The 27,114-nt window shown below is 42.3% G+C and overlaps 1 protein-coding gene and 1 pseudogene across 1 annotated transcript; one reads left to right on the top strand and one right to left on the bottom strand.

Annotated features, from left to right (window-relative positions):
• Positions 1-239: 239 nt before the first annotated feature.
• Positions 240-26,722, bottom strand: exoc3l4 (exocyst complex component 3-like 4). Its single transcript, XM_034235475.1, has 15 exons — positions 26,645-26,722; positions 26,244-26,328; positions 24,563-24,812; positions 23,431-23,550; positions 23,026-23,229; positions 13,208-13,826; positions 11,442-11,559; positions 10,548-10,673; positions 9,909-10,009; positions 9,377-9,469; positions 7,706-7,829; positions 7,062-7,184; positions 5,935-6,087; positions 3,594-3,715; positions 240-1,183 (listed from the first exon to the last, which is right to left on the bottom strand). Exons 3-15 carry the CDS (start codon positions 24,786-24,788, stop codon positions 964-966), a joined length of 2,349 nt encoding a protein of 782 aa, XP_034091366.1. The 5' UTR covers positions 24,789-24,812; positions 26,244-26,328; positions 26,645-26,722; the 3' UTR covers positions 240-963.
• On the top strand, positions 1,339-1,527 carry LOC117558948 (annotated as a pseudogene).
• Positions 26,723-27,114: the final 392 nt, after the last annotated feature.

The following is a 27,114-nucleotide window of genomic DNA, read 5'->3' as shown; positions in this document are numbered from 1 at the left end:
CTTTATGATGTCATTACGATTTTTTGGCTTGTGTAACCATTAGCCAATCACCAACCAAGATAACGCCCCCCCCCCCCCTTATCACCTGGATCTCCTCCTAGAGCACCATTGAGTTCTTTCTAACCAAATATCTCTCAGAGGGGCGTGGGGAGGGGCTCCTTATTTTCATCTAAAGTAACAGACAGAGAATCAGCACTTTTGAAACAGGGCTGAAACAGAGGGGATTATGGGTAATGCTGCAATGATCTGTTTGGTATTTGGAACCAAACACTTCAGAGACATGTTTTGTATATATCTGAGACCTATAATATATTGATGAAAAACAGTATAATAGGGGACCTTTAAGTCAAAGGATAAGGTTGGTGAGTTTATATATATTTTATGTCACTAAATCTAAAAAAATACCAAAACAATCTATGTAGTCTATTGGCAAGCCATGATGAAGATAATGGTGAACATAAGAATGCATTTGCATTGAATTTATCTTAGATCCATATATGTTTTTGAATATGTGAGTATAACAATTGAACTTCAAATGAATTCAAATAAAAGAGTGATGATGTCAGTGGAAATTTATTTTTTTGGGCTTTATGGGTGAAGGGAGAATGTGGATCGTACAACGTGTGAGACGTTTTAATTTGTAAGCCACGTTAAATGTTTATATGTGCCAATTTAAAAAAATAAAAGTCAATGTGTATGAATGGTTCTTACATGACGGCTTTTGCTTGTTTGGGTTTTAATGTGGAATTCGTTAACAATAATAAAAAAGGACGAATATCCGAGTTATATCCTGAAACCAAACAGATGTTTTAGGTTCATGAATAACATTTTGAAGGTAACAAGTCTAGTTTGATAATAAATGTGACCCTGATTCTGTACAACAGTTGCTGTTTGTTACTTTAGTCGGCCGTGTTTGCGATATGTCAAAAACGTTTCTGTCAAAAGTCCTCCGTCCTTGCTGCACTAGTTGTCGGGCAGCAGGGAGCTGAGGCAGGAGAACGGCAGATGGGAGAAGCAGTCTGTGTTGGCGGGGATCTGCATGTCACGAAATAAAACGTGGCTCTTGTCTTCGTCTGCTCTGCCTTGTGTCTTCTTGAGCTCCGTGAATTTCTGCAGGATCAGCTGATGTTCACGGCCTCGAATCAGACCTCTGAAGTACAGAACAGCAACCAGGTGCTTCTTGCTGCAGGTGGAGGAAAAGACAAATATATTAGACATTTTACTCAGTGCATTGGATCCACATTTTCCCTTTTGTAGGAGTGTGACACTCCGGAGATCACCAGCAGTGAAAGTGGTCGTCTGCAGACTTAAGACCCTGAGAAACACCCAGAACAAACCAAGGCTGTTCTTTCAGGGATAATTTATTTAGTTGTTTCTAAAAGTTTGGTTTTGTTGCCCATGATGAATAATTCAGATGTTTCCTTCAGAGCAGGACACTGATGGGAAGACTTTGATTCTTCTCCACTGTTGAAGACTGTTCAGTGTTTATGAGTGAGACTCTGACAGAGGAAGCCTGGTCTGAATGGAGCGTTATTCTGCTGTGATAAAAAAAACTCTTGTATTGACTTCACATTTATCAACATACACATGAAACCAATGCAATCTTTCAACATGTCATAAGGTTAAATATATTGTGATATGACACCAGTGTTTTCAGATCCGAAAACAAAATGTTGTGGACGAACGGGAAAAAATGCCAACAGGTGAGTTTGTTGTTGTTTCTGGTGAAACATGTTAAAACTCCACAAGTTACTGTTTATGAGTGGGATGATATCAAGCAGAGTGCAGGACAGGGGGAGTGTTTCTCAGAGTCCTATGTCTGCAGACGACCACTTTCACTGCTGGTGAACTCCTGAGAGCAGGCCCGGACTGGCCATCGGGAGGACCGGGAGGTTTCCCGATGGCCTGGCCTGCTAAGTGGCCTGCTGGCCTGAGGACTTTTTTTTTTTTATGTATGTATTGTGAACGCAACGCTGCGCAAATGTGGGTCTGACTCTGCCTCACAGAGGGTGACTGGCTGTCTACATGATGTGGCCTGCCGACATGGCCACTTTTATACAGATCATACTAATGCCCGTCTCTGTGTGTCATTCAAGCTCGGGAGGGTGTGTGTTATGTGTGGCGCGAGCAGTGAGATAAAGCACGCGCACCGGTTACGTGTATTGTTGTTGTTGTTAGCATCTGGTGCTAGCTAGCTGCGCTAACGGATATAAGGAGCTTTTTCAACAATAAGGTGGAGGAGAGTCCTCTGCTGTCAGACTGAGAGGCTGATAACCTCAGACCGCCCTATAGGATTTGAGGTCCACCCCCACTTAAAATATGTTCACATAGGTTCCTAAATAGATTTGCACATTTTTTTAAATAGTAACCCCTGTCCATATGTTTATTTTTGGGTAGTAGATTTAAACTAGAGGGCTATGGGCAGCAATGCTGTAAATATTGACAAATAAATCCAGCAAAATGGCACAAAAAACTGGTAGTGGCCTGGCTGGGTGTGTAATTCCCGGCCTGACTTATTGTCCCAGTCCGGCCCTGCCTGAGAGTCACAGTCTCTTTGGTGCACTATCCATATACAGTATATGCTGCATAAAATCCTTTTAGGGATCAAGCATTTCTTATTGAAAACACATTTTTAGAAGGGTTTAACATATGAATAAGTCTAAATGAAAGTTGACTATATGTTAAATTGCATCCACATTTTACTTCCTACTTTTCAAATATGTTAGACTTAACATGACAACTTCTTTGAAGTGTAATGAAATCTTGCAGATGTGTTTTGCTTGTGGGTTCTTTGCAACAAGCATCAGAGGTTTATTGTTAATGAGCAGTGCTCTCTGTTTTTGGTTTAATCAGAAACAAAAGCATACTTTGCACCTCATTTTGTTCACCTTCATTGCTCTTTTTTCATCATCACTTCCTCATTTTTTTGGTTACTTTAACTCAAGTTTGCTATGTTTCAGTCTCAAATGGGAGAATTCCTGCACCGCTTTAATCTGCTGACCTCTCCATGTGAACAGAAGCACCTTAGTTTAGTTATTCCAAAATGACCAAAAGGGGAATCAGTTAAACTTTTTACGCGTTGAAATCAGGATATTGGTTTAATGTCTTCACTCAGGCCTTTTTTTGTGGTGTCTGACTTGTGTAACCTAACAAAACCTCTGCTTTGCAACACAGGGACGCGTTGCTGCACTTCAGTAACCTCCATGTATGTTTAACTTTATCAGGTTTTGAAAGAAATGACTGAGTGAGAGGAAAGACCCGCCTTTAACCCCTCTGACATCAAGCTAATCGACACATTATTAGATAAAGATTAGATTAAATATTTGTCATAGTGCACAGTGCAGATCGAAGCCATGACATGCAGTTAGCATCCAACCAAAAGTTAATTTACTGATTTAGAATATGAATTTTAGAAAGTGCTAGAAAGTGCATTAGGTAGTTTAGCACCAATCATTTTAAATGTACAGTATGCAGAGGTCCTGCATGTGAATACATTAAAGAGGACATATTATACTCAGTTTCAAGTTCACATTTGTACTTTGTGCACTACTGTGACATGTTTGTTTTTTAAATGAGTTACAAAAAAACCTTACCAGAAGTCAGGGTAATGCTTCACTAAAGTCTCCAGATGGTTCTTTATGTCTCTCTTGTTTTCCTGTTCGATGATGATGCTCAGCTCGTCTCCGACATCATAGAGCCACTCGTGAGCCGACTCCTAAAACAGAAAAAAAAAAATATTAATATTTACGTTTCAATATTCTTTTTAATATAAGTGTTCTGACTAATTTTACCGGGGTAACCTGAAAGACACTAGGGTATATTGGTGCCTTTATTTATTCAATTTAAGAATACAAAATTGTTTTTACGATGATGCAAGCCTTTCTGGGACTTCAATATCTTACTGTCCCCAGGTAACAAGTTTAAAAATATGTTTATTGTGATGTGTCAAAACGGTATTGACAGTACTAAAAAATAAAAAATAATGTAAATGAGTAAGAGAAACAGCTGTAGAGAAATCAATAAAAAAATCAATAAAAGCACTTTCTTACATGATACAGCAAAAAACACTTCCTTAAAACATTTTAAAGGGAAACTCAAACATTACACACATACAGGTCAGTGTATTAGTCATGGGGAGTATGTAAACAGTTTTAAACACTAATGCAGCGGTTCCCAAACTTTTTCAGTCGGTAATTGGAAATTCCAAAAAAAAAATTCCTAATTTTTTTTTCTTCACTCACACATCCGCGACCCACTGGAAACGGGTTCGCGACCCACTTTTGGGTCGCGACCCACCAGTTGAGAACCACTGCTCTAGGCCCTCTGTGAGGGCCTAAGATATTCTAAGAAATAATATTTGAAAACATTAAAAATATTTTTTTATATGTTTTTGTTGTTGTATTTTTCATTAGTGTTACCAAAATAACTTGATTTAATTGTATGTAAAATAATATTTCCAAAGAAATAAATCCTTCGAATCTGCCTGTTCAGTTTCTGTTGGAATGTGAAGGGTTAAATGCCGTCTCTGCGAGTTACTGTGAAGACGGGAGAGCTTGTTGGTCCCTCTCTACATTCACAGAGGGCCCGCTATAGTAACTCAATGAGAGAGTAATGTCAAATGACAGTACAATTGACCAATCATATCTTCCCTCTAAATGGACGGGCTTTCTTTTCGCGGACTTTATGACAAGTTCCGCCCGCTGTGAGGTCTATGCAAGTGGTGCAGTGACGCGTCCTAAAACCCGGAAGTAAGCTGCGCTCGGATTCCGGCGACAGAAAGCAGTGGGATTTCTCCATAGGATTTTGGAAAATAGCTTGAAATAAGGTCTGTGGAAAACGAACCTGTTAGATAAATGCACGTTGTTCAGACGGATAATATCCACATGTCTACCCTACTTTTATTATTTTCGAATCATAAATCTAAACGATAGATTTATGATCGATAGATTTATGATCGATAGATTTAAAATTAGCATAAGTTCGTTCATGATGGCTCACTTCAGTGATAGTGATGACATCGTTGCGAAATTATTAACCGAGTCATTTTCAAGATTGAGTTACAATGATAAACTGGAGTGGCAAAGGATCAGCTGAATGACCCGCAAGTGCTTCATCCAAAAGGACAGGAGGATGGTCTTTGTGTTTCAGTGATTTATCATCAAAGGTAGGCCTTTTTTCAATGTAGGCCGCCGTGCCGACTTAATTCATTTGTAATTGTTACTTGGCTGTGGGTGCCCTGTCATGATAGGTGTTTATATAAATGGTGTTCTTCTGTGTGGTAGAACGCTGTCATTGATGCGTTTTGCACCCCGGGCCGCTGTTTTGATATTCCGCTGAAGTATACGCTGTGACGTAATATCTCTTCTTTTCTTTCGAGGGAAGGGGGGTCAGAGGGCCTAGGTATAAAAGTCACGGCTCGCCACTGATAATAATAATACATTCGATTTATATAGCACACTTTAAAAACAACGTCATCTCAAGGTGCTTCACAAAGCTAAAAGGAGAAAATAATAACATTTAAAAAATCTTCCCGCGACCCCCCTGCAGTACCTCCGCGACCGACCAGGGGTCGCGCCCCACAGTTTGAAAACCACTGCACTAATGTATTCAGTGGCTCTGTGTTAACTTTCTAAAAACTGATAACGCCTCAGTTATTTTGATCCAAGTCGGGACACAACAAATGTTTGTACAGTCGCATCATGGGAAACTGCACAGTATGACCCAGCATTTTTGGGCATTGAACCATACTGGGAAGTAAAGGCGTTATTCTTAAGTAAATCTGTCTCTAATATTAAATATAAGATGTGCAATACCAATATTAGTTGGTGAAGAAGTACTACTTTTTTCCTATTGACATGCAGAAGATGCTGTTCACGTTGATGGGGAAGTAAAGGAGTGTATCACCATAACATAAAACAATAATGTTATGATCACCATGTCCTCAAACAGGTCCCTCAGTTCTTCCCACTGCTTGCGGATCTTGCTCGCTGCTCTCTCGTGTTTCTGGTTCTTGCACGAGAAGTTTTTCTTCATCAGCTGGCCGATGTACTCTCGTACCACGTGGTAGTGCAGCCTGCTGGCAAAGTCCTGTTGCTTGCACACACACACACCACACCACACACACACAAACACACCACACACACACACACACACACACACACACCACACACACACACACACACACACACACACTACACACACACACACACACACACACACACACACACACACACACACACACACGACCACACACACACAACACACCACACACACACACACACACACACACACACACACACCACACACACACACCACACACACACACACACACACACACACACACACACACACACACACACACACACACCACACACACACACACACACACACACACACACACACACACACACACACACACACACACACACACACACACACACACACACACACACACACACACACACACACACACACACACACACACACACACACACACACACGGAGTGATGTAGCAGAATAACAGGAGAGGCATGTAAATGGGGAAATGAAAGTGTCTTAATGTGTCTGTCACATGACCAACTACCATCAGATCATAACCAACACTTCCACCTATTCATCGGTGCAAGTTTTCCAGGATGTATTCCTTGTCTCTTTAATCATTTCTGCATCCCGCTGGAAACAATGGTGCACAAACTGATTAACTGGAACTTCCAAGAGGTGCTGACCCAGTAAGTAAATAAGAATTTCCTCCACAGACATCCTTTTAGCTGATCGTCTGCATCTTTTTTCCACATTAGACAACTCTTAGAGTAAAAAAAACACAAATGCGGTTGCCAAACCTGAAATCCATTGTTTTAAGTCATGTAAGAGGGTTTCTTGTAATCCAAAAATCTAAATCCTAAGCGCTAAATGGGAAATGTATCAGACAATATCCAAACGTTGGCAGGTAACCAATCATTTTAAAGAGGCAGTGGTCTTTACTGATAAGTAAAATTGTTTTAGCTGGCACGTTAAGATAACAAAGTGGTTGGTAAATGCTGGGAATCGACCCCTGACCTCACCTGGTTGTGTGGAGGCCGCATGAGAGCGCAGTGCTTAGAGAGCAGTTCCGTGCGTCTGGAAAGCTTTTTAAAGTCTTCATCGTCGGTGAGCCACTTCCTTGTTATCATTCTCCTCAGATACAGCTGGAAAAAAGATCAGAAAACAGGTTTGAAGCGGGAAAAATAAATCTTACTATATAATGCTTTAACTGTTTTATTCTCCACAGGTTGAAGGGGGGTCATCAGTTCTTCTTTCTGTTCATTAGGACGTCTGTTCAAAGAGACGTGGTTTTCCCTTTCTTGTATTGTGTGATATCGGCTTTTGTGCATGCAAATGGTCTGCAAATGCCCAAATCCCTGTGTTCCCTCCATAGGGAGTTTCTCTCCTACCCGCCTGAAACGCCTCCCTTTCACTCCTTTGTCTACTTCTGTAACATAATGACATCACTATGTAACACACGCACTTCGGCTAGTGCTCCAACACATTGTACGTGATAGGCTAAGAGGTGGGACATCTCTAAGCGGTTGACCAATCACAACAGAGCCGGCTGGCTAACCAATCAGAGCAGACTGGGCTCTGGTTTCAGACAGAGGGGGAAAAGAGGTGCTGCAACACAGGCAGTAATTTGATAACATGCATGTGATATAAAGTACTGTGATCGTACCTCTACGTCCTCTTTGAACTGGACCTCCAGCCCCTGCATGAGCCTGAAGATCAGCCCATTAATCTCTTTCTTTAAGTCCTCCACCTCTGCAGGACACGTGTCCCGGTATCCCTCCATGTGCTGCCTGCAGGAGGAAAAACAGCATTGACTGAGTGACTGTAATGAAATAGCTGACCTTAGTTTGTCTACTGATTTTTTACTCTCCCTTTAATTGTAATCCTTTGGAAGTGTTTGGACCATCGTGTTGGGAACCACTTGGATAAACTTTTGTAGTTTATATTAAGTTGTTGAATCGGGATCACTTAAAAATGATTGTTAATATTATTTAAACGCAATAAAAACACAATGTAGTTTGACAAACATACTCATGAAAATGATATTTTAATCCTTTCACATTGCTATCTAAAACTGTAAAATGTCAGCTTTCCACAATCCTAAACTCCACCTTGCTGTCATATTAACATTATGACGTGACAGATTTGTGTGTACTTTCCCATGTTATATTGTATGTTTTCTGTTCTGTTTTTTACTGACTTGTAAAGGGTGTAGAGACTCTTTGGCTAATGTGTACTTCATATAATCTGAAGCAGAGAAGGTTAAAAGTCTCTCCATGTATGCATCTCCTCTGCATCTGTACACACACTCTGCTCCTGACATTTACAATTGCATTAAATAAACCAGAGCGAAGCTGCATTTGCTGTCTCGAGACTGCAAATAGCAGCTGGGTGCTTTTAGAGGTTCAGCTTGCTCTACTTTATCTTTCTACCCTCTTATAAAACCAGAGCGTTTCTCACTCGCAGCCCCGATTCCCCGAAATCACGTGGGGCAAAACTCTTTCCAAGGCGTGCAAATCTCACAATGGCAAGCCCTTATTTTAAGTGGGTTTGTGGTGAGCCTCTGTGTGTTAAAGAGACGGTACTCTATCTGAATCTAAAATAGCTCAGACATGAATCATCCAAACAAAAGCTCTGATCGTCTTTGGAGTCTCTGTGCAGTTTAACCACGTGTTTGCTGTTTTAGAAGCTGCAAAATCCTTAGTTTAAAGCAAAGCAACTAACATATAATATAATCAGATATTTAGATAATTTTTTGGTCCAAATCACTATAAAATATGTTGTGGGTGACTTTCAAATCAAAGCACATACATGTTAAGTAGAGTACAGTATTGAACGTGGATCCAGTTACATGCAGAAGTGGAAGAATTATTCAGATCCTTTACTCAAGTAAAAGTATTAACACCATACTGTGAATGAACTTAGGTAACCTTGTTTTCAAACCCCTAAGTATAACTTGGGAACTTGGAAAAGGTTCCTTCCAAATCCTTTTTTTCAAATCTGCCTAAGTCCTTATCACATGAGAGAGAAAATGATTACTTTACCTGCAGGGATTTCATTCATTGAAGGTGTATTATCTACTATTTAAAAACCGATAAACATGTTTAAATGTACCAATTTGAGCTTTTATTTTGAAGGTTAAACAGCCCAGAGGTTTTTCATGTTATTCTAGTAGTTAAGCACCAATGTAAAAAACAAATACACTCCTAAACATTAATTAAGAGTACTTTTAAAACAGGAAATCATCTGTTTTCCTCTGGTGGCAGGTTTGTGCTTTTGTCAAGGCATGTTGGCATGATGCCTACCGGGGGTAATGTCAGGAAGTCATGTGACTTACTGTAAAGCTGTGAAGCTGTTGATGTATGTAATCTGATACTCTGTCCAGAGAGGCTGCAGAGCGCTGCAGTGAAGCCTGAACCCCGCCTCAAATCTGTGGAGAGAAGAGACATGTGTTCAGCCTGCAAGACAACTACAAGGGCTTTAAACAACACACTTTAAATGGACTTTAATGTCTACATGATCTTTAAAGGCTTTTTTAAATGATTGATTGTATCGAGGTGGGGTCTCGCGTGTTAAACAGTCTTAGTCATAAATCAGGCAGAGGAAATGTTCTCATATTGCAAAAGTGTGGTTATTGCACGAAGGGCTGGTTCCTGTTTTTGGTTTGTTTTGGATAGTTAACACACATTTCTACGTTTCTTTAATCCATCATTAATGTAGAATTTACATTAAGTTTACTATAATAGCCTAGGGGTCAAAAGTGCTGTAAAAAACAACATTTACTACAATGACTCAGTTGATCTTGTTAAAATAAAGTAATTTAAATTGAAGTGCTCATACAGTATTTGTGTATTTCTGTGTTAACAAACCTCTTGGGAAAGTCTTTCAGCTCTTGCAGGCAGGAAGAGATCACTTTCTGTTTCAGCTGAGCATCGATCGCAGCAGAGCATACAATAAGTCCCTTCAAATTCTGCAGGAAACACAAAAGTATAGAGCTTAAGACAGATACTTAAAACAATGAGGTAATTATGAAGCTCTCTGCTGCCGTCAAATGGGTCAATCGCTGCAGTGCAACATGCACAGATGAATAAATCCCAATATTTTCATTAATACTATTATTTATTTACTTAGATAAAAATACAATAAATTATAATCTGTAACAAAAATAAACACAATCACTTTTTTTAAACAGAGAAAATCAACAATGTCACACAAAACTCTCCAAAAAAGAAACATTATCCTATTAAGCCATATATTCTGAGACCAATAATATATTTATCAAATATTAATATTGTATTTACTCTTTTTAAATATGTTTTAAATAAAAACATTTTCATATGTTATGTATTCATTGTATATATGTATTTAAATGTATGTATTTTTTCTATGTTTAAAGTATGAATTATATCTGTTACTTATTTTCTTTTTTTTGTAACTATATTTTAATTAATATACATGACTTATAAGATGAGATACGGAGTGATATTTATAAAAACATATTGTCCTACCGTCCAGATGTCCATGGGAAACTGAGAGTGGAGGAAGCCCTCGTCCTTCTCTGGAGTCTTTCTGTCCCTCCATATTGTCTTATTTTCTTGTTCAATGACTCTGTCCAGGGTGCATCTTATGTCCTCCTGCAGAAACGAACACGTGGAGACAAAAGGTGGAGGAGGTGGTAAACTATCAGCATAAAGGGGCTAGTTCCTGTTTGAAAATGACTCTATGTTACCTCAACTTCTTTCAGTGACTGCAAACATACTCAATTATTATTATCTATTTACAGTATATTGCTGTGTCCACTGACTGCGCCACGATAGGAGGGTAAAGATCAGATACATTGGTTACGTGTCTTTCCATCTCCAAATCTTTGTGCTTTTATTTTGTAGGCTAAAGAAAAAGGGTCCAAACTGGAGGGCAGCCCACCCCTCAAAATTAAAAAACAAACACTTCTGTTTACAATCAATGGTTGGACTTGCTACTGCTATGTGAGCAAAAATGAAATCTTGGATGTTGACTTTTAATACAGTTTTTTGTTATTTTAATTTGCTTTTTGGTTCCCAATGTATTTCTAGATTATGTGTTTTTGCCCACCAAAAAGGTTTGAAACTTCAGAAAAACGTCACTTGGTAAAATTCATGAACTCATCATGAGTTTACCCTGATGTAGGTCGAGGTACAAGTGATCTATGGTTTGCAGAATAGTTTTGTTGTCATGCACAGAAAATAAACATTTTACTTCTCAATATGAATGACTGAAAGGCCTGTTTACTTGAACTCTAATGGAGTAATACCGATGCCTGAAAATAACAAATGCCATGTCTAAAATTACAGATATAATATATGATGCCCCAAAAATCCCAGAAAGATGATGGACAACATGACCTCCGACGTGGTGCTCCTCACCTTTAATTTACAGCAGTATTTGTCTTTCAGCTTCTTGAGAAAGTCTTCCTCCAGCTGCAGATCAGAGCTCTCCTCCTCCATCTCTGGCTGCAGGGAGACACCTCCCATGATCTTCTCACTGCCCGGAGAGAACAAGAAACGTTTAAAAACATGTGATGAAATCTGTTGCCACTAAAGAATGCTGAAGGCATGTTGCTTCATGTCAGGGGAAAGAAAGATACCAAGTGATAATCTCTTCAGATCTCACCAGAACTTTGTCATGTTTGGGAAAGATAACCACTAAATAATGCTTTAGAGAAAGACAAAAAGCAGAATAGAATTGTTTTTATTTCTAAGAAAATGCAGTATACTGTATAAGAGCTGCGAGATGCTTAGTTTGATAAAAGATTTTTCACAAGAGATTTGCACTTTTTTGTATATACGCCAATGTCCTTATAACATATATAACACACTACAGGAAAGGGAAAACCCCCAAAATCATAATAGGGCCCCTTTAAGTGTAACGGCCCCTACACACGGCGGCGTGCGTTGCCGCTTCAACGCTTCTGCCCATTCACTTTGAATGGGGTGACGTCATGATTCGCCGAACTGCATTGTGGGAGCAAAGCGTAGCTTTTCTCGCGGTGCTCGCTGCAAAAGTAGAGCAATGTTCTACTTTTGACGCCTCGACAGAGGCGTCAGCCAATCAAATCCCGCTTATGCAAATCTACCAGTACAAGCACTAGCCAATCAAACCGCGTGTATGCTGGGAGAGCCAGACCGCAGTTCATTTCCTCATATAACAAAAAATGGAGAAGAAAATAATCGTAGCGGTAGGGAATCACCCGGTGCTTTATGACCAGTCCCTGTTCACCTACCGGGATACAAACCAGAAGAGCCAGGCATGGAGGGAGGTTGCAGAGATAGTGGGTGAAACTGGTAGGTGTTCGCCTGTTTGGGGAGTTATATCCAGTGTACTTCGTTTGAATGGACAGCTAGCAGACATAGACAGTATTTAGCCAGCATGGAATGTTGCGTAAAATAGCACCATAGACATTAATGTCATAAATGTTCATCATGTAAAGTGTGACATGTAAAACCTTTTATGCAATTGACAGGAGAGATTCATGTGATTGGTTGTTGGTCGCGTTGCTCGCGTAAACTCCCCAAGCTCAAGATACGCCCACTGCCAAGCGGCAACGCACGCCGCCGTGTGTAGGGGCCGTAACTGTAACGGCCCCTACACACGGCGGCGTACGTTGACTCTTCAACGCTTCTGTCCATTCACTATTAATGGGGTGACGTCACATTTCGCCGAACTGCATTGTGGGTGCAAAGCGTAGCTTCTCTCGCGGTGCTCGCTGCAAAAGTAGAGCAATGTTCTACTTTTGACGCTTCGACAGAGGCGTCAGCCAATCAAATCCCGCTTATGCAAATCTGCCAGTACAAGCGCTAGCCAATCAAACCGCGTGTATGCTGGGAGAGCCAGACACAGTTAATTTCCTCATATGCCAAAAAATGGAGGAGAAAATAATCGTAGCGGTAGGGAATCACCCGGTGCTTTATGACCAGTCCCTGTTCACCTACCAGGATACAAACCAGAGGAGTTAGGCATGGAGGGAGGTGGCAGAGACAGTGGGTGAAACTGGATATAAACTCCCCAAACAGGTTTTCGCCTGTTTGGGGAGCAACGCACGCCGCCGTGTAGGGGCCGTAATAGCTCACATACATCTTCAGAATCAGATCCACACCATTGATATAAAATTCACAGATTCTCTTCTACTGACCTCTTGTATCCGTTGATGATCCAGTTGAGCAGAGCGTACAGGTCCTTCACCTCCGTCACCTGCGGCTCCAGCTTCTTCAGGTGCTGCCCGACGCAGCTGTGGTAGCTCCTCACGTATGTACTGAACACCTTAAAGCTGGGCGGGTAGGACCACCGCAGATCCTTCTTCACACTCTCCAAATCCTCCAGGATGGTTTTACCCAGCAGCCCCAGGTGAACCGCCAACCAGGAGAGGTTATTCTCTTTTTGCTCCAGTTCGATGCTCCCAATCTTCACCTTCACGCCCTCACCCACCGCCTCCCTCCACGCCTCCCTCCAGCTGTCCTGAAGTCCTCCAGGTTGCTCCGCTCTCTTCTCCTCCTCCTGGATGATTCGCACCACGGGTTCCAGCAGCTCCTTGTTTCCAGAGGGAAGAGAGTTGGAGTCGCGCACGATGGTTTTGATCTTGTTCCTTAGCTCTCCGTAGAGGAGGTTCAGGTCTTTTTCCTTCTTTGCGAGCTCCACGGGGGAGTCGTCACCGCTCCGTTCCCGCTCCTGCTGGAACTCCTGCCGCAGGGCGAGCAGGTTCAGGTGTGCGTCCTGCAGCTCCACCAACTCTATCAGATTATTGATCTGCATCACTGAGAGGGAACAGAGAAAAGGCCCAGTCACTACAAATGGGGCTGAAGCCTGCGAGCCAGTTCAGGCAGTCAACTTGAGCGCCAATGATACATTTACACAAATTCGCGTTGCCCCTCTTACAGCCAACCAAACACATTCTCCTAAATCTGCAACTATAACGCTGCAAGATTTGTCTGCCTCTACTGCTGCTGCTACTGGTTTAGTCACAATTCTATATAATCATCACTCAATGTTCTATGTGTGGCCCAGGCCTAGAGAACAACCTCAAAATATATGCTGTTTCTAATAAACATTTCCAACATTAGTTTTCTGACTGAAATGTTAAAGGTCACATGTCATGGCCATTTCCACTGATCATAATTCCATTGTTGAGGTATACTCGTGGGCGTCGCAGCCATTATATGAGGGTGGGACAAGTCCCCCCCCCACTTTTTCAAATGATTCGTTTAGACCCCCCCACTTTTACCATGTGGAAAGTCCGTGAATTGGTCTATCCACTCGCCGCACTTTGTAGAGCGCTGTGTCAGTGCTTCACTATCAAATCCATTCCACTTGTGTCAAGGAGAGACTCTGAGGCATGAACTCAATTGCACGACACAGATAGTGTTCTCAAAAAATAAAGACTTTACTGGAATTTTGCACAGTAATCAAAACAAGGAAAACAAATATACTCTTTCGAGGAAAACTAGCAAGTGATCAATGAGGTAGATCCGTGGGAAGTCCGTGAGGTAATCAGGAACGTGGGTCATAGTAAGACAACGAACTGACAATGAACAGGAGGAAGCTACCACAATATATACACAGGTAAAGGGGACACAGGTGGAAACAATCAGGGCGGGGAAAACAATCAAGGACGCAGGAGACAGAAGGGGGCGGGGAGCGTGGAGGCCTGAAATGAGAGGGATGATTAATTAAGGGAATAAACATAAAGCACAGGGCAAAGGGACATGACAAAACTAACATAAAGAATACACTTTCACTATTAGTTTCCTAGACATGACAGTACCCCCCCTTCTAGGGACGGCTCCTGACGGCCCAGGCTCCTCTGAGTTGAGGCGGTCAAAATCCTCAATGAGGCTTTTATCTATGACGAAGCGGGAAGGAATCCATATCCGCTCCTCAGGACCATAACCCTTCCAGTCAACCAGTAGCTGTCGCCCTCTACCCCTTTTCCGACTAGCCAATATCTTCTTGACGGTGTAAACCGGACCTCCATCAATCATCCGGGGGGGCGGGGGGGGTTTGGCGGTGGGAACCATAGCGCTTTCCTTCAAGGGTTTTAGTTTCCCTACATGGAAGGTGGGATGTACTTTCATGGACCTGGGAAGCCGTAGTCTCACTGAAACCGGGTTGATGACCTTGGTGACGGGAAAAGGACCCACAAACCGGGGAGCCAATTTACGGGAGAGTACGTGGAGGGGAAGGTCTCGTGTAGAAAGCCAGACTTTTTGGCCTGGCTGGTATACAGGAGCTGGTCGGCGTTTTCGGTCTGCTGCTCTTTTCACCAGTTGTGAATTCCTGCAGAGGATCTTCCTAGCCGCAGCCCACACGCGCCGACAACGCCTGACCAGCGCGTGGGCAGACGGGACCGTGACCTCCCTCTCCGTGGCTGGGAACAGTGGCGGCTGGTAGCCATAAACACAGTGAAATGGAGACAGGCCCGTGGCAGAAGTAGGGAGGATGTTGTGCGCATACTCAACCCAGGTGAGGTGCTCGCTCCAGGAGGATGGATTCTGGGACACCAAGCAGCGCAAACAGGTCTCCAGTTCTTGATTTAGGCGCTCTGTCTGGCCGTTAGACTCCGGATGGTATCCTGACGAGAGACTGACCGTGGCACCGATGAGGCGGCAGAACTCCTTCCAGAAGCGTGACACAAACTGGGGGCCCCGGTCGGAGACAATATCCTTTGGGAAACCATGAAGCCGAAACACATTATGCATCATGACCTCAGCCGTTTCCTTCGCTGAGGGCATCTTGGGCAAAGCAATGAAATGTGTCATTTTAGAAAAACGGTCCACTACCGTAAGAACTGTGGTTTTACCTCTAGAGAGGGGCAGGCCAGTGACGAAGTCCATGGAGATCTCTGACCAGGGTCTGTTGGGAATAGGGAGTGGTTGTAATAGTCCTATTCGCGCCCTGGAAGAGGTCTTGTTTCGAGCGCAGACAGGGCACGCCTCCACATACTCCTTCACCTCCTTCTCCATGGATGTCCACCAGAAACGTTGTTTTATGATGAACATAGTTCTCTTGACTCCAGGGTGACAGGTGAGCAGCGAAGTGTGAGCCCAGTGGATCACCTGTGGTCGCTCGGCCTCCTGAACGAAAAGCCGGTTAGGCGGGCAACCCCTTGGTGCAGGAGCTCCAGCATTGGCTCGTATTACCTCCTTCTCTACTGACCAAGTCAGCGCTCCTACCACCCGGTTTAATGGGATGATGGGTTCCGGCTCCTTGACTGCAGGCACAGGGTCAAACAGACGGGACAGAGCATCAGGCTTGACATTCTGAGACCCCGGCCTGAAGGAAAGAACAAAGTCAAAACGGTTGAAAAACAAGGTCCACCTAGCCTGGCGGGAGTTCAGTCTTTTGGCCTTTCTTATATATTCCAAGTTTTTGTGATCGGTCCAAACCACGAAAGGATGCTCGGCTCCCTCCAACCAATGCCTCCACTCTTCCAGTGCCAGCTTCACGGCCAGCAACTCACGGTTTCCCACGTCGTAATTTCTCTCTGCTGGGGAGAGCTTCCTGGACAGGAAAGCGCAGGGGTGAAGTTTGTTGTCCTTCTGTAGTCACTGGGAGAGGACCGCTCCCACCCCTTCGTTGGAGGCATCCACTTCTACCACAAACTGACAAGTGGTGTCCGGCAAGGTGAGTATGGGAGCAGAGGTGAACATTCCTTTAAGCCGAGAAAAAGCCTCCTCAGCCTGAGGAGACCACAAAAAAGGCACTTGAGGGGACGTGAGGACATGAAGAGGGGCTGCAATAGCACTGAACCTCCGCACAAAACGTCTGTAAAAATTTGCAAAGCCTAAAAACTGCTGCACTTTCTTACGAGAGTCAGGGGTAGGCCAACAAGCTACTGCGCTAACCTTCTCTGGGTCCATCCTAACCTGACCTGGCGAAATGATGAAGCCCAAGAAAGTGACTGTCTCTGCATGGAATTCGCATTTTTCTGCTTTGACAAACAACCCATTCTTGAGCAGCTCTTGTAGAACCTGGCGGACATGTTGTTTATGGGTGTCAAGGTCAGGGGAGTAGATCAGAATGTCGTCCAGATATACAAAAACGAAACGGTTCAGAAACTCCCTCAACACGTCGTTGATCATAGCCTGGAACACAGCAGGAGCGTTTGATAATCCAAATGGCATTACACGGTATTCATAGTGGCCTGAAGGGGTGTTGAAACCCGTCTTCCATTCATCACCCTCCCTGATCCTGACTAAATGATAAGCATTACGCAGGTCTAACTTGGTGAAAACCTTGGCTCCCTGAAGCTGCTCGAAGGCTGACGAGATGAGAGGAAGGGGGTACCGGTTCTTAACCGTAATGTCATTGAGATGCGAGTAGTCAATACAGGGCCTAAGAGACCCATCCTTTTTCCCAACAAAAAAAAACCCCGCTCCTGCTGGTGATGAGGAAGGGCGAATAAGGCCTGTTTTGAGGGAGGCATCAATATAGTCCTTCATGGCCTCTTTCTCAGGTCCTGAAATAGCATATAGTCGACCCTTAGGAATTGTAGACCCAGCAATCAGGTCGATAGCACAGTCATAGGGGCGGTGAGGCGGAAGAGTCAGAGCCTTGGATTTACTGAATACTTCACTTAAATCGTGGTAGCAGGAAGGGACTGAAAGAACATCAGGAAAATATATTTCTGGGATAGTTCCCTGCCTAACCCTCCCAGTGTTACCTCTTCTGTCAATCTCCGCTACCTGCTTAACACAGTGATCTCTGCAATTCTTTCCCCACCTCTCCACCCTCCCAGATTGCCAATCAATGTGAGGGTTATGAAGTTTCAACCAGGGAAACCCCAAAATGAGTGGATGTTGGGCTGAATTAAACAAGTGAAATGACATTGTCTCGTGATGGTTATCATCACATCTTATTTCTAAAGGCTCTGTTTGGTGAGTCACTTTAAACAACAGCCGCCCATCGAGAGCACTCGCTTCAAGAGGCTGGGGTAGAGGTTTAGTTTTTATGTCCAATTTTTTAACTAAACCCCAATCCATCAGACTTTCGTCTGCCCCTGAGTCAATGAGTGCACCATGAGTAACCACATTGTCTCTGATTTTTACTTGGATGCGGGTCAGGGTGCGAGGAGGAAAGTCAGAAGAAGAGATCCGGCTCACCAACGTACTCCTCTTTATTGGTGAGCCTCCTCTTTTACCGGACAAGCCGCTTGTGGATGTCCGCGCTGCCCGCAGTAGAAGCACAGACCCTCCTTTAATCGACGCTGACGTTCTGCCATCGAAAGCTTGGCGCGGCCCAACTGCATTGGCTCCTCCACGGAGCCAGGGGGCGCTGTTGTCCGGAACGCCGGTGAGGGGTGACGGGGCCTCCAAGAAGAAGTAGTATCCAGCGGCGAGCGTCTCCTCTGGGGAGGCGGATCAACCGCATCCTTGGATTTATTCCTTCTCCTCTCCGTCAAACGATTGTCTATCCGTATTGCCATGGATATGACAGAGTCCAAGTCAGCGGGCAGATCGAGAGGCGCCAGCTGGTCTTGTAGGGACTTCGAGAGACCGCTGACGAAAGCGTCAAACAATGCAGCGGAGTTCCAGCCGCCATCGGCTGCCATAGTCCGGAACTCGATGGCGTAGTCAGCCACACTCCGCTGATGTTGTTTCAGCTTAATCAGAGCCCGAGCTGCTTCCCTGCCCGGCGTGGTTTGATTGAAGATCTTTCTCATAGTGTCTATGAAGTTTTCCAGAGACCCGCAGATGGGGGAGCCTCGGGACCACTCTGCCGTAGCCCACGCTGCTGCTCGGCCGGAGAGATGGGAGATCATGAAAGCCACTTTTGAATTGTCCGTGGGAAAAGCAGCCGGTTGGTGGTGATAGTGTAACTCACACTGCACAATGAACGTCCGGCAGCCCTCCGAGTCTCCGGAGTATTTTTCGGGTGGAGCCAGACGCATGGAAGTACTGTGCGGCTCAGTAGACCGGTTGGGATCTGAACCGGTCGCCGCCGGAACCGGGGGAGTCGTGGGAGGAGAAGCAGCCTGCAGGTGAGTGAGCACACGCTGGACCTCAGCTGCCAGCAGATTCACCTGGGTTGTCACCGATGATTGTAGTTCCCCGTGGCTGTTGGATAGGTGCTGCACTCCGTGCTGTATGGCGACCATCTGCTCTTCTTGTTGCCCAAGACGTTGGCCCTGAAAGCGGATGGCGTTCTTTAGCTGGTCTGAGTCGGCTGAGTTCATTTTAATGGTCAGTTCGTACTGTCAAGGAGAGACTCTGAGGCATGAACTCAATTGCACGACTCAGATAGTGTTCTCAAAAAATAAAGACTTTACTGGAATTTTGCACAGTAATCAAAACAAGGAAAACAAATATACTCTTTCGAGGAAAACTAGCAAGTGATCAATGAGGTAGATCCGTGGGAAGTCCGTGAGGTAATCAGGAACGTGGGTCATAGTAAGACAACGAACTGATAATGAACAGGAGGAAGCTACCACAATATATACACAGGTAAAGGGGACACAGGTGGAAACAATCAGGGCGGGGAAAACAATCAAGGACGCAGGAGACAGAAGGGGGCGGGGAGCGTGGAGGCCTGAAATGAGAGGGATGATTAATTAAGGGAATAAACATAAAGCACAGGGCAAAGGGACATGACAAAACTAACATAAAGAATACACTTTCACTATTAGTTTCCTAGACATGACAACTTGCTTATTGAGAGAATGCCCAAATCAATGAAACTCCGTACCATGTTTTCACTGCTAAGGCAGTTTCTCCCATAGCGCGCGCATGTTCAAGGAGTGTTGTCATAGTTGGACAGCTCAGACCTGTTGTATGAAGCGATGCCGGTAGCGGAGGTAAGGCAGTAAAAGGCACACACACCAAATGTTCAGGAAATGGTTAATACAGCGAAAATCAAAGCTGACGATCTCTTGGTTTGATATGTTTTCTCCCCCAGACAACATGGACATAAGAAAAAAAATGTCAATGAAGAGGAAAGTAAGTCATCAGCTGGTAGCAGTTAATCAGTTAACATTGATGGCGGCGGCAGCGTCTCACTTCTGGAGAGGAGTTTTGTCTTTATGTCATGATAGAGAGATACAAATACTGAATAGTTTAGATGAGAAAAGGCATCGAAATGCCAAGTTACTAGTATTTATCATGTAAACAGGGAACATGAATAACCCTATCTCTCTGTGCTCATGTAAACACCATATCCCCAATATGATCATAACATGTCAGACGCAGTCAGTGTGTTTTACTGCCTCAGTTCGATAAGAGATTATTTTCTGAGTTCTTAGGTACTCTCTCTCAATATGATAATGTGCATTATGTTTTAATTATACTTCTTATCATTCAGAAGCTTGTTGTGTGTGTTTATGTTTTACTGAGTGCTTATAGGCAATTTCCATCCCAGTATTCAGTTAACTATTTATTTTCTGTGCACATTACATAGATAGCTAATATTCTACCTACTGCTTGGGACTTTGAGTCTTCAAAATGTCCAATGTCACAGACTGGGACTTACTTTAGAGTCAGTTGTATTTACATTCAGTATGACTTGTTAGGATTCAATGTGAAAGAGTATACTGCTCAATAAATAATGATCACTTCACCACCTCTCTTGAGAGTGAGTCAGAGGCAGAACACAGGGACAGTGGAGAGAGGTCCGTTGCTGAGGTGAGTGATGAAAGGGAAATGACAGTTTAGAGTAAATTGTGATGTGGACTCTCATCCCAGAATGTTAAGGAAATCAGTGGGGATATTGCACAGGAAGCATTTCAGTCAAGGGGCATTATATGACCAATATAGACAGAAGAGCAACATTTATTTGAACATTTAAGTCAATGATACTTAACATCTGTATGGAGTCAGATCAGTCTCAATATTAATAAATGCTCACAGAAGGATTCACAAATGTATTTTGCGATTTATATATAAATGGCTCTCCACAACAATATCTCTCAATGCACAATATTGTTATTGTTGTATATAAATGTACAAAAAATGGGCATTTAAACTGCTTTTTATTAATTCAAAGACGGCTCTGAAAGAATAATCAAATATGTTTCCTTTCTTTACTACTGGATGAAATTACAAAATGTACCCATCATTTTCCTCATGCTAGTATAGCCACATAAAAGTATCAAACCACCTGTTAAAATGCACCAGAATACAGGAAATCAATTTTTTTTCGTGGGGGACGACCCCCACACCCCCCGTTAAAAATGTCCCCCCCACATTCAGGATGCTTCCTACGCCCATGGGTATACTAGAATTTACATTTACATTTAGATTGACATTGTTCCAAAATCACATTGGTTTCTCATACAGCATCTCTGTATAGTATGTGTATTCAGCAGTATTCACTCTCTCCACTAAACGGCTCGTTGTAGCTCTTGCCCCCCCCCCCCCCCTCCCTGTGAGCCCAGTGTGCTCCGATTGGTCGGGACCAGTCGGGACGTTGTGAATCGCGCTGAGCTCCGTGGAGGTGTGATTTCCTTGTTTAGCGATACACAGCGAAACACAGCTGAGCACACACAAAGTCACAGCCGAAGTAAAAACAATAAGTGTGGCTTGATATTGAGTAAGAAAAAGGTTGATAAACGCTGTGAGAATGGGTCTGCAGAGAGAATTTCGCCGCGATCCCAACTGTCTGTTATCAGCCTGCAGCCAGGGAGGGGAAATCCCTGGAGTGTGTGAGGAAGTCCGTGGATTGGTCAATTTGGACCAATCAGCGGGGGCTTAACGTAACGGCTCCGCGGACGTAACGTAACGGCTCCACGGATTGGTCCATTTCGTTCCGGGGACGACATGACATAATGATGTACCCGGAAGAATCAATGGACAGTGACGTATCTCCAACGAGGCGTTTTGGGGAAGTATTTTCTGTGTTAGAGTTTTACTCGCTACATGGTGTACTTTGAGGGTTTTGACTCTGCACACCATTTACATGCATAAAAACCTTCATAACACACAAGGGGACGGGTAATAACCGGAAAAGCATGACATGTCACCTTTAAATACACCTGCAGAGCTTACTCTACTGTTACTTTTGGTCGGATAAGCCTGCACACAACCACCAAATCTCACCAATGATTTCCTTTTCTTCTGACCCTGAGGGGCCACTTTACTCTACCTGCTTGGAAACACATTTTTTGACAGTCCTAACAACCGTACCAGAGATGTCTTATTAGGAAAGATAGCATTACAACACGCACCATTTCCATAATGAGATGTTGTCTCTTAAGTGAGCAGCCTAATATCTTTATTATTTAGCATTTAACATAAGATCAAAAAACTAGAAAGCCATGATGTCAATAGTAAATGAGGGTTAAGACTCTGGTGTCTGCAGACAAACTGAACCCCTGTGTTTACAGCTGGAATAAGATTCCTATCACTGTCTGCTTCTGTTGCCAAAACAGATGAAGATACGTTGAAGGTGCAGACAGCGAAAGAGACAGGAACATGTGAGAAAAGGTTGCACACATAATGTGCAGCTATGAATGTCTTCTATGGTTTATAGGCCATTTTTGCATGTATGCTGGGGCTCACTAATACAAATATAAGCGACTGAAAAGAAAATCAGAACCTATATGGAAAGCCGGTGCTCACAACACGTAAACATTAAACTGGTAATATCCTTCTAACCTTAACAAAAAACTGTACCTCACTGCTTAGTTCAAAATATTTTTAACGTTGTATGATGCCTGGTTTTCATGTTCAAATCAGCGTTATTTTATTTAAATGTTAAGTATAGTATATGTTGTTTATTAAAGGTTGCAATTTTTATTGAATTCATGCAAATGCTTGCACATTGATCTTGTGTTTTATATAAAGTGTAGATCTTTAACATTATATAGGTAGAGGCTCAAGCCAAATGGGTTTTTTGCATGTTCATTTGTTAAGTTTGTGTATTATCAAATTGTGAAAAACCATTAAAACCATTTAACCATTAAAACCAGTTAAAGTTTGACATTTCCAGAGCCAGTGATCTCAAAATGTGGAATTAAACATGTACCTGACAGTGGTGTGTGTGGTATTTCTGGCAGTGTGTACTCCTCCTCCTTTGCTTTTTCCTCCGTCTTCTCCTCCGCTGGTCCTTCAGCGACGGAGACGAGCGGTTGCTGTCGGCAGGCTTTATCTTTCTTGGTGACCAAATTCAAGCTTCGACGTATGGACTCTCCTCTTGTTAGGATAGAGTCAAACCTGCTCATGTTGGGATCTGACGGAAGAATACACATATTTATGCAGTTTTGGCATAAGCAAAAACATACCCCAAATTATGTCTATATATTAACTTTTCAGCTAATATGTATAAGAAACCCTTAAAATAAGCCTTTGTAACTTTAAGCATATTTAATTTGACTTGAAACTGTTTTGTCCATGAAGTGTCCAGGAAACCAATATGAAATGATTGCTCTACCTGTCTTTGAATGTGCCAGCTCTTTGCCTTTCTGTGGAGTAGTGTCGCTGCCTTCTTCGTCTTTTTTGTTGAAAAGGCCTCCGATGTTTCCTAGAGGAGATGTCACCGGAGAGCTCCGACCTGACGGAGAAACAGAACATTTCTCAGTAAACCGATTCCATAGTATCTCTGTTTCACAATCACATCTCCTTTTGTAGCGTCAGTAAGAAAATAAATGTCAGTGCTTTCAAAAGATTTCAGTTTCTTAAGGTGTACATGTATATTTGAGAGGATGGTAGAGTTTTATCCTCACAGTGACTTAACTAATACAACTAAGGAATGCAATTATTAAATCCTGACGAAAACTGCCAGGTCACTTTGGCCCGGCTCCAGCATTTAAAGTGAAACTGACTGGAGATTTTTTAAAGCATCAGCTAAAGGAAATGCAATGGAAGCAGTTTGTGCTGCTCATTCCTGCTGACAGAGACAGTTATTGAGAACCTAAGAATTACTCTGAAATGAAACGTATTGGATGAATGTAACCTGACTGAATTCTGCCGAAAATCCTTATGCTAAATTAAAACATAATGTTTACTGTCATACTTCTGCCTTCAAAGCCTCCAAACCACTGCAGTGTAAAAACAAAAATCAATGGTAATGATGGCTGCTGAAATGCCTTGATTGGACTCCTTTGTTTACTTCAGTAACATAGTGACATAATTATGTAACACCTACGCTTCTATTAGCAAGAGCTCCAACACATTGTCATGTGACACGTGACAGTTTGAGAAGAATAAAGACCTTTTTGAACAATAAAGCATGGAAACATGACACAGTAGAGGCACAAAATACAATTAAGAAACCTGTATATTAGCTGCCTACTGCTCCTAATACTAGAACGGTGTGTTCTGCACTTTGTGTCACGATAAAAGAAAAATAATTTTAGACAGAGTAATCGAACACAAAAAAACAAACTGATCTTCTATTATATAAGCAAATATTACCAGTAAGTGCAACTTGGTGAGTTAAAGGCTGAGACACAGCTTGTGGGTGACTTTTAGACAAGTCTTTACTCTTCTTCTGACTTTGAGAGACCACCTTACTCTACCTGCCTGAAAGCACATGTCATGTCAGCCATAATGACGGTACTCACTGGGTGACTGAGGCGTTAATGACCCTGATTCATTGCCAGTCGTGACCTTTAACCCCTTTCCTCCGGACGTCAGCGGGCTTTTCTCCGCCGCCCGCCGGATGCTTTTTCTCAGCGTCTTTAACATGCCCAGCGACTCCTTGGCACCTCCGTTGGTCGGCGTCTTCCCGTTGCTCTTCAGGGACACTCTGTCCTCTTCCGTGTTTTCAGTGTCCATCATTTGTGACATCTCAACTCGTTGAATAACATCCACCTGTGAGAAAACAGAAGAAATGTTAAATGTCTGCCTGATATTTCTGAACTAAGGTGTATGTGTGTGTGTGTGTGAAACGGCAGTGAAGCTGTACTTTGTTTATTGTGGTTTCAGGAAGAAGGAATAGATTGTGTTTACAGATAACATCACAGTGCAGTTCATGTCAACACAGAGCGAGAGTGACGTAAATCAGGTTGAGAATGTGCTGTAAAAGCAGCTAAAATGTTCATTGGCATCATTTTAACAGTAAGGATATCCCAAAATCCTCTTCTTGTCCTGCTCACTTTTATAGTTTCAGGGTGATTTCCTTTAATAAAGAATCTCTAGTGTCCTCTGAATGTCAATCTCACATAATCCAGATGAAATGAAAACACCTTAATTTGAAAGATTCCTTTAATTGTTTCTCAAAATTAAAGGTTTGTATTCTACTTGTAAATTGCCTGATGACGGTATTGTCACTTATGTTATTCATATAATCTAGTTAGCCGTGCCAGAAATGTTGTTCTGTACTCCTGTTATTATTTGCAATGCCAAACACACTGAGTAGGAGATTAAATGCTACAGCAATTGTTTTCATTTATTTAAAAGCAAATTGCAGCAATATTTGATATAATTGTTTGCCCTAAAACATCCAAGAACCTTCTTTTATTTCTATTTATTACTTACATAAAAATTGTTATATTGTCCACACATTTTTGTTTCTGTTTCAAATGTCTCACTATTGTTATTGGCTAACTTTGCATACTGTATCCATGTTAGTGTTTGACTTTCTGCCCTGAGTAAATAAAGGTGTAATTCAGTCAGGCCTCAACCGCGGCCTGCTTGAAATACTTTCTGTTTCATATCATTTTGGAAATACCCTGCAACGACTTCACCTGAATTTCAGAGTCAAGGTGAACAGTAATGCCAACATGTGATTGGCATTTAAAGAATAATTAACTATACTTGGATCTTAGTTTTGTAGTTTTGGCAATAGTTGTGTTGTGGATTATTTATGTGTTGTTTATATGTTGTTTTTGGACAACAGGCTTTGGCTGCAGAGGCAACACTTGTATTGTATTGGGTGATATTGTTTTTTATTTTATCAAGCACTTGAATGTTTCCTTTCTGCGTATGTCAAGTGTTCTATAAATGGAACAGAATTAATGTAATATATTACAGGCCTGTCCAGTCAGGTTTTTATTCCTAAAGCAGCTCAGGATCAAACCAGTAAAAAGTTATGATGTGCTGATAACAGTTTGATACTAAATAACCTGTTTTAAAACATACAGAGCGCCATTGTTTTACCTGTAAAAACTCACCTAGGAGTAAAATACCTGGATTGCAAAGACAAATATTTTCACAATACAGACAAACTGTTCGCTAGGTTAAAAAGTAACTGGCTCGTAATGTATGTTGAGATAGACAGAGAGTAAAAAGGTGTCACCTTACCTTCGTAGCTCAGGTAGAAACACGCTGCCAGCCTTCCTTCCTCTCTTTTATTACATCCACTCCTACCTGCTTTCCCTTTCTCCACCTTTACCGTAAATCCGGTTGGAAGATACGAATAGGGAAATTACAGAACCAACAGGATTGGCAGCTAATGGAGCCAAAAATAAGTCTGTAAAGAAGCAGAGCAACACGTTTTCTGAAGCCACATGACAAAGTTTACCCCGCTGTAATTTGTGTTTGGAAAAAACAGTTGAGTTGAGTTAATGATTAAACAGATATAAACTGGAGGAGGAGTGTCAGTCACAGAGAGTTTAAACTGATCTTTACCAGAGGTTTTTAGTAAATGTGATTATACTAAACTTTTCTGTAAAATCAGTTTACAGGTAGATTTTCTTTCTTACCTGGAATGTGGCGTTAAAGCATTCGACCATGCTGCCTTTAAGAGCCTCCGTAAAATCCGGTTTCAAGGTCGTCAGTCATAAATTAATAATGATTAAGCTGTGATGAAAGAAGTTCTCCATTACTTAAATACAAGTACATTTATGTTAAAGTACTCCATTGTAAGTTAAAGTGCTAGATTAACATGTACTTCAAGAGTTTATCATGAAATTAAGTATAAAAAGTACTACTTCAGCATGTCTTACTATTTATATTGCATTTTTCAGTGGCAAATTAAGTAAGTACATTTACTCTATTACTTGACAAAATGTCATGGTAATTTCGTATTTTAATTGCATGTTGCTTTATACTTCTACTAATATTAGTATTGGTATAATATATGTATTGTCAGCAAATGCAGTTCCCTCTGCATACTGCATATTGTTTGATTGTCAATAAAAGTAAAATATTTTTAATATATTTACTTTATGAC

Source organism: Gymnodraco acuticeps, unplaced genomic scaffold, assembly GCF_902827175.1.
Source record: "Gymnodraco acuticeps unplaced genomic scaffold, fGymAcu1.1, whole genome shotgun sequence".
Taxonomy (NCBI): Eukaryota; Metazoa; Chordata; class Actinopteri; order Perciformes; family Bathydraconidae; genus Gymnodraco; species Gymnodraco acuticeps.
Note: the sequence above shows the minus strand (reverse complement) of the source record. Positions and strands in the feature narration are given on the sequence as shown.

Bases quoted from the DNA above. Each gene is read 5' to 3' on its own strand.
- exoc3l4 (XM_034235475.1), bottom strand. From the start codon at position 24,788: ATGTCACAAATGATGGACACTGAAAACACGGAAGAGGACAGAGTGTCC. The intron at 3,716-5,934 runs GTGATCATAACA...TTTCTGTTTTAG, and splicing joins GGGACCTGTTTGAGGACATG to GAGTCGGCTCACGAGTGGCT. The intron at 1,184-3,593 runs GTAAGGTTTTTT...CTCCACCTGCAG, and splicing joins AAGCATTACCCTGACTTCTG to CAAGAAGCACCTGGTTGCTG.